This window comes from Prunus persica, chromosome G1, assembly GCF_000346465.2.
Source record: "Prunus persica cultivar Lovell chromosome G1, Prunus_persica_NCBIv2, whole genome shotgun sequence".
NCBI classification, from domain to species: Eukaryota; Viridiplantae; Streptophyta; class Magnoliopsida; order Rosales; family Rosaceae; genus Prunus; species Prunus persica.
Genome location: NC_034009.1, coordinates 12,767,078 through 12,781,084, shown reverse-complemented (window position 1 = coordinate 12,781,084; position 14,007 = coordinate 12,767,078). Strand labels below are relative to the sequence as shown.

The 14,007-nt window shown below is 42.4% G+C and overlaps 1 protein-coding gene across 1 annotated transcript; it reads left to right on the top strand.

Annotated features, from left to right (window-relative positions):
• Positions 5,242 to 9,490, top strand: LOC18793201 (protein SUPPRESSOR OF npr1-1, CONSTITUTIVE 1). Its single transcript, XM_020554017.1, has 5 exons — positions 5,242 to 5,861; positions 6,231 to 7,056; positions 7,139 to 7,435; positions 7,516 to 8,859; positions 9,002 to 9,490. The coding sequence occupies exons 1-5, from the start codon at positions 5,242 to 5,244 to the stop codon at positions 9,488 to 9,490; spliced, it is 3,576 nt and encodes a 1,191-aa protein (XP_020409606.1).

The window sequence follows — 14,007 nt, the reverse complement described above, 5'->3', positions numbered from 1 at the left end:
CCCGAGTTATCTTCAGGATAGAGCGGATCATCATCATGGAATGCATACAGGTCAGCAACATTGAAAGTGCTTGAAATCTCTACGGATGGGGGCAAGTCCACAACATAAGCACTGTCATTGATCTTCTTTAGAATCTTGTAGGGACCATATTTGCAAGGCTGTAACTTGCAATTCGTACCTACTGGAAACCTCTCCTTCTTCATATAGACCATGACGGAGTCGTCTTCATTGAACACCTTGACTCATCTATGTTTGTCTGCGGCGGCTTTGTATTTAGCATTGGTTTTCTCCAACCTCTCCATGACCTCATTCTTCACAGCTTGGACATTTTCTGCCATATTCTTAGCTGCGGTACTTACACCATGGGCCTTGAGTAACTTCACTAAATTAATCATATGGTTAGGAATCGAAGTGTAAACCAAAGCGAAATGTGATTTTCTTGTGGCATTGTGAACAACGCTGTTATAAGTAAACTCCACTTGTTGTAGTGCATTATCCCACTGTTTGAGTTTATCTCCACAAATGCTATGGATCATGCTACCCAAAGTTCTGTTAGTAACTTCTGTTTGCCTATCAATTTGAGGATGTGCAGTACTGCTGCGATTACGGGTGGTTCCAAACAACTTCCATAAAGTAACCCAGAAGTGACTGAGGAACTTGGTGTCACGATCAGAGGTGATGAATTTGGGCATGCCATGAAAACGAACAACCTCCCTGAAAAATAATTTGGCTATGCTAGCAGCATCATTCGTTTTCTTGCACGCAATGAAGTGGGCCATTTTAGAGAATCTGTCAATAACAACAAAAACATAATCATTCTTCTTTGTGTACGGAGGAGTCCCAACACGAAATCCATTGAAAAGTCCTGCCAAATATCATTAGGCACAGGCAAATGCGTGTAAAGACCAGTGTTTTGAGATTGACTCTTAGACACTTAACAAGTGTAGCACTTTTGCACGATCTTTCCCACGTTCTTTTTCAATTGTGGCTAATAAGATCGCTCCTCCATGCCAGCAATTGTTTTGTCTCTTCCCAAGTGTCCATTCAGGCCGCCTCCACGTAAATCTCAAATTAGCTTCTCCTTCAAGGATGTCTCCATGTAAATCATGAACTAGCATATTTGCTCTTCGGCTTAAAGCATCTGTCACACGATTAAGGGTAGCTGATTTATGTTTAATCACAAAAAGGAATTTATGCTGGAAAGTACTCCACCTTATATGCATCTTGCTCACGGATATCTGATTGTTGAGGAACTTTAGGGCCTGGTGAGCTGTATAGAGTACAAATTCTCGTTGCACTAAGTAGTGCTCCCACTGTTTCAAAGCACGAATCACTACATAAAATTCTTGCTCATAATTACTCTATTTTTGACAAGCTTCACTAAATTTCTCACTGAAAAAGGCAACTAGTTTCTTCTCTTGAGACAAAACTGCACCTACTCCTACCTCACTTGCATCACATTCGACCTAGAATTTCTTCTTAAAAATAGGAAGGGCTAGGACCGCGGCAGTGTACAGCTTGTGCTTAATTAGGTCGTAACTCTTCTCTTGCTCATCACCCTACTAAAACTTTCCTTCCTTTAAACACCCAATGATGGCTGCAGTAATGGTGCTAAAATCAAGAATAAACCTTCAATAAAAGGTAGCCAACCCATGAAAGATTCTCAACTCACTTATTATTCTTGGGGTAGGCCAATCACTAATAGCTCGCACCTTTTCGTCATCCACCTAAACGCCATTCTCACCAATAACATAATCTAGACAGAGTAATTTATTGGTGCAAAAATTACACTTTTTCCGGTTGAGGAAAAGTTGGTTTTCCTCCAAAACGCGAAGGACCTGGTTCATAAGGCACATAAAAGTGCTTGGCGCATTTGATAAACCAACAGACCAAAAGACATTACTATCCACTGGTACAAGCCATCCTTGCTTTTGAACGCAGTTTTCCACTCATCACCTGGCTTGATGGGAATTTGATGGTAATCACTTTGAAGGTCTATCTTTGAAAACACCTTAGAATCCTCTAACACATCGAGAATGTCTTCCAACCATGGTATTGAAAATCTATATTTGATAGTAATTTTGTTGATCGCCCTACTATCAACACACACACTCCATGTTCTGTCTTTCTTGGGCACCAGTAATACTGGGACTGCACAAGGACTCATGCTTTCACGGATAAACTTTTTTTGCTGCAACTCTTCTATCTTCTCTCGTAGAATGTCATTCTCCTTAGGACTCATGCGGTAATGTGGTAGATTTAGGAGACTTGCTCCGGACACCAAATCAATCTGATGTTGGATATCCCTCATGAGAGGTATTTGGTTGGGTAGGTCGTCAACAATCAACTCCTTAAACCCTTGCAAAATTTTCTGCACTTCTTTTAGGAGTTCAGCTTTCTCCAGTACGACAACGAATAACCCTTTCATCACCACATGAATAATTGTTTCTGCATCTTTAACGGCTTCTAAACAGTCACGTTCATTGCTAGCTATGGTGAGGAAATTGAAATTTGCAGCTGGTTTTCTAGAGTCGTTCACGGGAGCCATAACAATTTTATGAGAGCCCTAATTGAAAACATACACGTTATCACGTCCCTTATGAGTGGCATCTGTATCAAACTGCTAAGGTCTACCCAAAAAAAAAAAGACTAACATCCATATCAATAATATTACAAAGAACCTCAGACTTACAATGCTTACCAATGGACAACGGTATCTTGCAAACTTCTGTCACTTGAACTAAGGGCCTCTCTTCACTCATCTCAAGGAATAAGGTGATTCATGCTTCTCTGTTGGCACCTTTAAATAATCCCCAAAGCTTTTGGATATGAGATTCTTGCAGCTGCCACCATAGATAATTAAACTGCATACTTTGTTATTGACGGTACAAAGAGATTGAAAGATCTTATGCCGCTGCACTTCCTCTTGTCTTGGTGCGAGTAACACCCAGTGCAAGACTAGGTTAATTAATTCGTCGCCTTCCTCATAGGCGAAATAAGCTAATTCATACTTTTCATTAGCACCATGATCCTTATTATCATCCTCATTCACTTCAGCCAAGTTAACTTGCCGATGATTAGGACAATCATTGGATTTGTGGCTCGGTTTGCTGCAACGATAATAGTGATCTCCATAAGGTTTTGCATATGGATTCGGTCTCGGGAAATGACATTATCCCCAGTGCCGCTACTGCATTCTGCTGCTCCCTTTGTGCCTTGCCATTTGTTAGTATTATTATTCCCAGGAACCTCTGCAACTTCTTTACTTTTGTCTTTTGCAAGGACAGGTGAATCAGCAGATTTCTCTGAAAATTGCTAGAACTCGATCATCTCTCATTCTCCATAAGCTCCGCCTTGAGGGCCATGCTATTGGTCTATTGCATGGTCCAGAAATTTTACAACCCAATTTGATCTTGGATGGAAGGTTTGAGCCCATTCATGTACTTTGCCACTTTTTGACATCGGTTTCATCTAGGCTATTACGTTTTGCAAGGCACAAAAATTCAGATGTATACTCTGCCACCGTCCTATGGCCTTGTATGCAATTATGGTAAGGCGGTACAAATATTGCTTAAAGTCTGCCGGGAGGAATCTATCCATCATTAATTGCTTCATTTGTCACCAAGTTCGCACAGGGAGCTTTGCCTTGCCTTTTGCGCGTCTTCTGTAATTGATCCCACCATACTGCAACATTTCTTTTGAGACGAAAAGTTGGCTTCATCATCTTCACCTCGAGAACCTCCATAAGTTCAAAAAACCTCTCCACTTCAACAAGCCAATCCAAGAAATCCTCAACTTGTAAGTGCCCATTGAAATATGGAATTTCAGTCTTCATGTGATAGTCTTCTTGGCATTGGTTGTTGGGTTAGGCATGATCGTCATGAATTTCTTCCTCCGACTCCTCATCGCTATCTTCTTGACGAGGGTGCCGTTGGGGACGTCGTTCGTTACGACAGTCTTTTCCTCTGTCTTCGTTTGGCCGTGCTTGATTTCCAAGGTTAGGATCATTTGACGTAAACCTTTGATTGCTGTATTGAATTCATCATGAGTGATTGGTTCCCCTTCTTCATGGGTCCTATCTTCTTCGTCTGGATGAGCCATTAGAGGCACTTCGAGTCAGGCCAAAATCTGCTCCTATTGATGCAGCGAGATATAAAGGATAGGGAGATCGAAGGATAACCCTGCAAGTAACAATGTTGGAATCCACCAACAAACTAGAATCCACCAGAGAAATTGAGTAAACCTCAAATATATTGATTGAAAATAAGATGTCCAACGCATTCCTTTTATACAAGAGAAACCTTAGACTTGCTTGGAAAGCCAATGAGAAACCCTAGACTTGCTAAGAAAGCTAATTAGAAAACAAAAAGGAAAATAATAAAAGTTTCCGAAAATATTCTAAAAACTTTAAACGCTGAAAAGTCAAAGTAAACTATAGAATTTGGCTAAAATAGCCCATACATCATTGCAAAGCAGTGAGTTGCATTTATCACGCTGTTCTCTTCGAAACGGTAAGCCCGATTCTGAGCTCGGGGCCCATACTTGCACAAATTGGGCTTTGCTGGCGGGACGACGTGCGGGCCTGTCCAGCTGTTCCTCGATCAACTCGGGCATATGTTCTACATCACTTTGTATTTGATTATATCCACGCAAGTTGTGTGGGCAAATAAAGTATGAAGGATTGCGTATCCTACACGTCTTGAGGCATCTTTCATACTCTCATTATCATTCCAACTTAAACACTTCTTCCGTGAGCCATTCCCACATATTTTGTAAACATCAATCTCTAAGAGGAATTCTTGATGTGTAAGGAAAGTCACAACACTCAACAATTGACTATATGCACTAATTTACAAGGGGAAAATCCTTCACTGAGAGTGTAAGAGGGGGTCATTGCGTTGCCACTCCCATGTACCATTCTTCGGAGGTAATTTTACTTTTCTTTTTCATGGCTAATGATTTTCCTGGATCCTTTTGTAGCTTTGTGCATATAGCCAAGTCAAACAATTGCAAAACTAAAATCTGATCTAGCTAGTCTCAGCAACTGCTTTTTATTCCTTTTCTTTCTAAACAACAAAGGCCACAAATCTCTCAAGCTGCCAGTGGCAACTTATTTCTAGCTCTCTTTGTCTCTTGCTTAAATGGGTCCTCAGGTGCAACTTAATTAACCCCTTCCATCTCCAATATCAGATTCTCTTTTTTCTATAACTAAATACTCATAAACTTACGAAAGAGAGGGATATGGAGTTCATTGGGTGCTTTCTAGTTTTCATCATCATCATCATGACTCTGTTCTACTTGGGCTTCAGATCATTTACATCTTCTTCCTCTTCTTCTTCTTGTTCTTCTTCTTGTTCTTCTTCTACTTCTTCTGTTACTGCTGCTGATATTGATATCCCTCCTCTTCAAGAAAAGTATGATGTGTTCATTAGTTTTAGAGGTAAGGATACCCGCCGTACTTTTACCAGCCATCTCTATCATGCTTTATGTGGGAAGAAAATCGAAACCTACATAGATTACAGGCTTGTGAGAGGAGATGAAATTGTGCCTGCCCTCCTCGAAGCAATCAAGAGATCAGCAATTTCGGTAATCATTTTCTCAGAAAACTATGCTTCTTCTACTTGGTGTCTGGATGAACTTGTGCATATACTAGAATGCAAGCAAAAAAATGGCCAGTTGGTTATACCCATTTTTTACGACATCAGTCCATCAAATGTACGGAAACAACAGGGAAGTTATGCGCTTGCATTTCGTCATCTTGAAAAATGTTTCAGGGATAGTATCGACAAGGTGCACAAGTGGAGGGCTGCATTGACAGAAGCAGCCAGTCTATCTGGGTTTGATGATTCAGAAAAAAAAGAGTAATTAGTTCTGTAACTTATATTTTGAGTTCTACTTGTGACTATTTAATTAGGCCGGTATACTTACTAACAATTTGTTTGTTTGTCCGTTATAATTATATATGCCAGGTTGGAGGCCAATTTAGTTAAAAAAGTTGTCCAAGATATTTGGGCCAAATTGAACCGCGAATCATCAATTGATTTAAGGGGCCTGGTAGGAATTGAAGGGAAAATTGAGAAAATTGAGTCGTTATTGTGCTTGGATTCACCATGTGTTCGCTGTGTAGGTATTTGGGGAATGGGTGGTATTGGCAAGACCACCCTTGCGGATGCTATATTTCTAAGGTTGTCCTCTAAATTTGAAGCTCATTGTTTTCTTGCAAATGTTAGGGAGAAATCAGAACAAACGGATGGACTGAATCAGTTGCGAAATAAACTTCTTGGTGAGATATTAAAGGAAAAAGATCTAAACATCGACACTCCTTCTATACCACCTATTACTCGATATAGGCTCAGCAGCACAAAGGCGCTCATTGTTCTTGATGATGTGAATGCTCCAAGCCAACTAGAATTTCTTGTTGGTCATCATGATCAGTTTTGCCAAGGAAGTCGAATCATTATAACTGCTAGAGATAAAGGCCTACTTGAGCAAAAAGTTGACCATGATAAGATATACAAGGTTGAGGGATTAAGTTCCGAAGAAGCTCTTCAGCTCTTTCATTCGCATGCTTTCAGAAATAAGTCTCTAACAGCAGATTACACTGAGTTGTCAAGAAAGGTGGTAGATTATATTGAAGGCATTCCATTAGCTCTTAAAGTTATGGGGTCCTTATTCCTTGGTTGCAAGAGCAAACAAGAGTGGGAAGATCAACTGAATAAATTGAAACGATTTCCAAGCGAAGAAATCAAGAAAGCGTTGAGAGTAAGTTACGATGGATTAGAAGAAAATGAGAAGGAGATATTTCTTGATATAGCATGCTTTCATAAAGGCTATATCAGGAATTATGTAAAAGAGTCATTAGATGGACGTGGTTTCTGTGGGGAAGTCGGAATCAAAGTTCTCATTGATAGGTCTCTCATATCAATTTCAAAAGGACGGATAGAGATGCATGATTTGGTGCAAGAAATGGGTAGGGCAATTGTTTGCGAACAACCTATTGAAGAACGCAATAGGTTGTTCACAGCAAGGGATGTCTATCAAGTATTGAATAACCAGGTAATTTAATTATGTTATATGCACATTTGATTAAACTTTTTGTATATTAATTCACTTTTTATACTTTGCACTTGATTGTCAGAGAGCTGCAACTGTTCAAGCCATATCCTTTGACTGGTCTGAGATTGAAAATCTAAACTTGAATGATGCAGACTTTAGAAAGATGTATCAACTGAGATGGCTACGTGTTGGTTATTCTTGGTTTCTTGAGCACCACACATTAATTGGTTCTCTTGATCTTCCCAATTATCTTAGTTATCTTAACTGGGAGAGATATCCTTTGCAATCCTTGCCATCCAAATTTTCTCCTGTAAATCTTGTTGAGCTTCGTCTGCCATACAGCCAAGTTACTGGGTCGCAACTTTGGAATGAAGAGCAGGTATATATGCTTATCCTAGTTTTTGTATAACATGCAAGATAAGTTATTAATTATTTTCAACCCTCTTTCATTTGTTACAGAAGCTTATCAACTTAAAAGTGATCAGTCTTCGTTTCTGCGAATATCTAACTGAAGTTCCAAATCTCTCTCGGAGTCTGAAAATTGTACATATAGATCTTCGTGGTTGTGTAAGTTTGGTTGAAATTCCTTCGTATTTTCAAACACTTGACAAGCTTACTTATCTTGAACTTGGGGGCTGCACAAATCTCAAAAATCTTCCTGAGATTCCATGTAATGTTGAATTCTTAGATTTATCTAAGACAGCAATAAAGGAATTGCCATCAACAGTTTGGTCTCACAAAAGAATTACTTACTTTGATATTACAAATTGTAAATTCCTTGAGAGACTTCCAAGCCGCAGTTGTAAGCTGAATGTCTCGGGTACTTTTAGTCTAGAGGGTTGCGTATCTCTTTGCGAGTTTTCGGAGCTTCCCAGGAATACAACAGTGCTAGATTTGAGGGGCACAACAATAAAAGAATTGCCCTCATCAATTGAGTTTGTCTCTAGTCTCACTATAATTAAACTGGAAGCTTGCAAAAGCCTTGTGAGTCTCCCAACGAACATTTGGAGGTTGAAATCCCTCAAGAGCCTTGATCTCAGTCACTGCTCTAAATTTCAATACTTCCCAGAAGTCTCGGAGCCCGTGGAACATCTGGAGTCTCTAAATTTATCAGGTACAGCGGTTAAAGAGCTACCCCCATCAATTGGAAATCTAGTTGCCCTTCGAAAATTAGACCTCCACGTATGCAAGAACCTTGAGGTTGTCCCAAACAGCATCTACAATTTGAGCAACCTTAAAACTCTCATGTTTGATGGATGTTCAGAACTGAAGAAATTGCCTCCTGTCTCAGTAGACTTAGTCAGTTTACTCTCTTTGGAAGCACTAAACCTTAGTTATTGCAGTATACAAGAAATCCCTGATGGTCTCGTTTGCTTAACCTCATTACAAGAGTTAAATCTGAACAAGGCCAAAATTAAGAGCATACCTGGAAGCATCAAACAAGCAGCTGAGTTGTCTTGCCTGTGCCTAAGCGATTGCAAGAACCTTGAATCTTTACCAGAGCTCCCCCCATTGCTACAACGTCTTGAAGCAGGTGGTTGCACGTCACTGAAGACAGTGTCAAGTTCAAGCACTGCACTCACACAATGTTGGGACGAATATAGATTTTCTCGAAGGCTTCATGAGAAACATATATTTTCTAGTTGCCCAAATTTGGATCAGAATGCACGAATCAACATAATGGCTGATGCACAGCTCAGAATTATGCGAATGGCAACTGCATCATCAAAGTTTAAAGAAGAAAAAATTGAACGAGCATCATATGATTCAGATGATGAATTTTTTATGCATGATGTGATTCAGGTCTCTATATCTCTTTCTTTCTTTCTTTATCTCTCTCTCTACCTCACACACACACACTCTTCCTGTCTCACTCACTTCTGTTGAAGCAGCTGCTTTTTATTTCACGAGTTTAATAACTATGGTGTCCATATCTGTGGTACAGGAAAGTTTTTGTGGGAGATGTTTAGTTGCCCTTAAATGTCCGGTGTATGACATTCCAAATTGGTTCAGCCATCAAAGTGAGGGATCTTCAATAAATATTCAGCTTCCTCCTGATTGGTTTAGCACAGATTTCTTGGGTTTCGCTCTATCTCTTGTTGTTGCATATGCTCCATTGTATATGAAGATTAGATGGAAGTACAGCTTCAAAGCTAGTAACGGGGAAAGCCATGAAATCAAAAATAGTTTGTATAATCCTTATCTGTTTGGAAGCAGTTTCCAAGATTCTCATGAGGTGTTTGTATGGTGGTATAATGTCTTTGAAGTTGTAGAGGCAGCTCAAATCCCCACTGCATTTTACGAACTTGTTACTGAGGTCTATGTTGACTTCAGCATAGACAAATATTCCGCCTACAGACCCATTCCGGAGAAGTGTGGGGTGTGTCTGTTGTATGGCGAAGATGCTGAGATCATAAAGCAGAGGGCTTTGTAGATCAAGCCCTTTGCTTTGAGTTGTTGCACGGTCAAGCTGAAGCTCAAATTCAAATTTTGTTTTTATTTGAGCTGTTGCAAGCTTTGTGGCTGAGGATGCTTTTGAGTTTGTTAGGCTTAGGGATGTCTTCCTTGTTTTGACCCTTCAGCCTCTCCATCGCCAAGCTTTTTGGCTGAGGATGTCATAAATATCATAAATGGGAAACATTGGCACCTTTTCCATTTTCCATCTCTTAAATTATAGACGTTTTTGTACCAAAACAAAATCAAACACTTCTCCAACAACACCATGAACCAACAATTACGGCAGATTTTGGAGGGAGACAGAACTGAAGATGAAGAAAGCAGGGCCCTCGTTGGATTCCATGCCTGTCATAGAACATGTATGGAAAACCAAAACAGGGTACACACCCAAAAAAAAAAAAAAAAGTCCAAAACAAAACAAAAAAAGTGGGCGTAGAAATTGTAGAAAATGATAGAAAAAGTAAAGCCTGAAGAAGTTGTAAAAGATGCTAAACCTATTTTCCTTTTCTCTCGTGTCATATAAACATTCCTACCTTATGGCAAGAATCATCGGCGAAAAGAAAAAAAAAAAAAAAGGTTCAAGTAGCCTCATTACAGGTTCAAAAATCTGAATAGGATTCTCTATATAGGATAGTGTGGGAACCTAATTAAATCAAACTCTAGGTCAAATAATTCCTACTATTTGAGGATTATTTGACCAAATTGGGAATTAATCAACCTAATTGGGAGTTACTCAATTTAATTGAGAATTACCCAATTAAATTGAACATTACTTAATTAGGTTGAGAATTGATTTGGTTACTTACCACGATCCCCAATTAAATAAGGAGTTACCTAATTAAATCAGGATTTGATTTGATACCTACCACAATTAGGGATTTCATTTACCCTAATAAATCAAATTCCTAATTAATCAAATCAATTCCAAAAAGGGGAGGAATAATTCCCTTCTATCTACGGAATTATTCCTCTGAAACCCTAGCTTCCGAGGTCACTATAAAAGTATAGCCACACACAAGGGTTGAGGTACGTCTAAATTCCTACTGAAACTCTGCATAAATTATTTCTCAAAAACCCTAGCCACCTCATCTCTTTCTCTCTCTCACACAAGGCTCCGGCCACCACACACGGCTCCGGCCACCTGGTTTTCCTTGAAACACCCACCTGACTTAGGCATCGAAGGGCCTTTGGCCAACACCCCTCGGGTGTGGTCCTTTTACTCCGATCTGTTTTGCAGGGAGAGAGAGAGAAGCAGAGAAGACGAAGGAATCTTTGGCGAATATTCTCGTGGGACGGAAATTTGCTCCCACAAATTGGTGCTTTCATTGAGAGCACGAGATATACTCAAAGCGTGCTCCAACCTTATTTTCCAATCCACCGAAGCCTTCCAAACAACCATGGTTGGAAGCAAGAAGACGAGAGGAAAAACCGCCGCGATGGCTAGATCCGCAACGGCCCATAGCCATTCCACCCACGATCCCGCGGTCAACATGGCGACACCACCACCTCTCACCACTGTGCCACCTACTGGACCTCCAGCTGAGACCACTGCACCGGCCATCGCCGCTGAATATGGTGGAACCTCCCATCAAGGTGGGCTCGTTACCACCACTGACTTAGGCCCGGTCTTGGAGCAACTCCAAGTATTCCCTCCATTGCTTCCACGCTCGACGCATGCTCCCGCATACACCTCTAATGAAAACCTAGCCGGTGTGCAGTTGGGCTCTACACACTTCTCTCATCCCGATCCACAAAATCAAGCAGACCTTAATTTGAGAGTTGACCAGCTAGCTCTGAGAATGGACGACCAAAGCAATCTAATAAGGCAGCTCCTCAACCAAATAGGCTTTGCTCAAAACCTTGGCCTTGGACAACCGGGCAAGGAGAGAAGAATGGACGAACGCACAGGTAGACGACTCGAAGTCCGCGCCCGCTTGGCCCGCAGGGAAATGTACACCAAAGGCTAGGCCCCGAAAGAGGTCAGCCAGACAACCATCGCAACGAGGATCGTGAGGAAAGGCGTTCAGCTGTCTACTCGCAGAGAAGCGTTCTTGAAAGGCTAGGCCTCTACGGAGGTCAGTTGGATAACCCTCACAATGAGGACCATGAGGAAAGACGCTCCGTTACTCACTCTTGAAGAACCGATTCTCGTCGACAAGCTACAGAGAATCTTTCGCAGGCGCAATCCACCAACACTCCAACTAGGCAGCGCAGGCCAGAAGGTCGACCCTCGGAGGACAATGAGGAAGTCAGTCAATCTCGTGGAGGTCGCCAACGTAACCGACTAGCAATGTGTGCAGAAGACGTTGAGAAGCTCGTGAATGACCGATTTCTAGACTTGAAGACCGGAGGAAACTTCGAGGATTCACTACGTAAGGAGATGGACCAGGTGAACTCTACGCCTTTCACCCTCGATATCGAGCAGGCTGCTCACCCGAAGCGATTCTCGACACCCTCGCTCTTACACTTCAAAGAGAATTCCAATCCCGAGAGCCACTCAAAACACTTCAAAAGTGTTATGATCCTCCACCAAGCTGACGACGCGCTGATGTGCAAGGTATTTGCGATAACCTTGCGAGGAGCAGCCCAAGATTGGTTCCACACCCTACCATCCAGGTCGATCAGCAGCTTCAAGGAGCTAGCTTACGTCTTCACCAAAGAATACACCTCTTACCGGACAATCAAGAAGAACCTGACCACTTGTACAACCTGCGCAAGAAGTCTGACGAATCCCTTCGAGATTACATCAAGAGATTTAAGGCAGAAAAGGCAAACATTGTAGGATGTGACGACCGAATCGCGTCCTCCGCTTTCAAGAAAGGTCATCCAGCTGAGCACGACTTGTACCGCGAGCTGACTATCACTCCCAGCCAGACTCTGGCAGAGGTCTACGCGACTGCGGAACGCTATGCGATCTCGGATGACGATCGAATCGTCGCAAAGAAGTCTACAAAGCAGGAAGATCAGTCAACTAAGCGGGCAGGCCAAAGAGACGACGGATTTAACAACAGGAACAAGGACAAGCGCAGGTCGCACCCACAAGGGAGGCTACGGCAGGAGAGAACTACACCAAGTTCACCGTCCCCATACATCAAATCTTAGCCCAAGTGAAGAACAAACCTTGGGTAAGAAGACCACCACCCTTGAAGGGAGATCCGGACAAGAGGGATACTAGCAAATACTGTGCCTTCCATGGAACGCACGGACACACTACGAACAACTGCTTCGCTTGGAAAGCGCATCTTGAAGAACTCATGAAAGAAGGCCACTGCACTGAATTCGTTGCGAAGCAGGCCATCCAACGGATTGAAGATCGAGACACCGCCAATGAGCCGCCTCAGAAGGTCATAAGGATTAACACAATCCTAGCCGACTCCGAGGAGTCTGGGCTGACCAGCAAGGAAAAGAAGAGGAAGATCAAATAGGCCACTATGATCTCCCAAGTCTCTACCGACCTTCCACTAGTAGAAGACGATCATGTGATCGGCTTCCAAAAGAAACATCTGATCGGCCTCGACATGCCACATAACGATGCCCTTGTCATCAGCATTCAAATCGCTCAGGCCATGGTTGACCGAATCCATGCAGACGAGGGCAGCGCAGCCAATATCCTACAACTGGTGGTCATCCAACAGATGGGCTTGGAGACAAAGATCAACAAGTTAGCCAGATCGCTGACTGGCTTTAATGGTGCAACAACGGTTATCATGGGCACAATAGACCTCGACGTCTACTCCCCACCTGTAACCAGGTCGCAAACATTCATGGTCATTAATGAGGTCTCACCCTACAACGGCATCCTGGGCAGACCATGGATTGGCAAGATCAACGCCATTACCTCCGCCACACATCAGAAAATTCGGTACCCAATCCTTGGGGGCGATGTCGGCCAAATCAACAGCGATCAAGCAATGGCGAGGAAATGCTCCGCCCAAGGGCTAAAGAAAGGCAAACAAGTGCAGTTTATCCCTGTGAGCCAGGCAGATCTGGAGGAGGTTGAGCAACCGAATCTTGCTATCTTATAGCAATCAAAGTGTCAAGACCAAGCCGAGGAAATCCACCCAGAGGTCTTTCCTGAAGAAGGATGGAAACCCGAGGAGGACGTCTAGTTAATACCCTTGGATCCTGACTAGCCAGATAGGAAAGCGCGGATCGACTCGCACTTAAGCCCAGAAGAGAAGGTGGAGCTTACCACCTTCCTCCAGACCAACAAAGACATGTTCGCATGGTCGCCGTCAGACATGCCTGGCATCGACCCGAACATCATCTGTCACCGACTCCACATCAACCCCACATGCAAGCCAGTGGCGCAGAAGAGACGCAACTTTGCACCCGAGTAAATCGCTATCATCGAAGCCGAGATTGACAAACTCCTAGCTGCCGGCTTCATCGAAGAGGTCTCCTACTCAAAATGGCTTGCCAACGTTGTTTTGGTGGCAAAACAAGAAAATGGCAAATAGAGAGTTTGCGTCGATTACACAGACCTTAACAAGG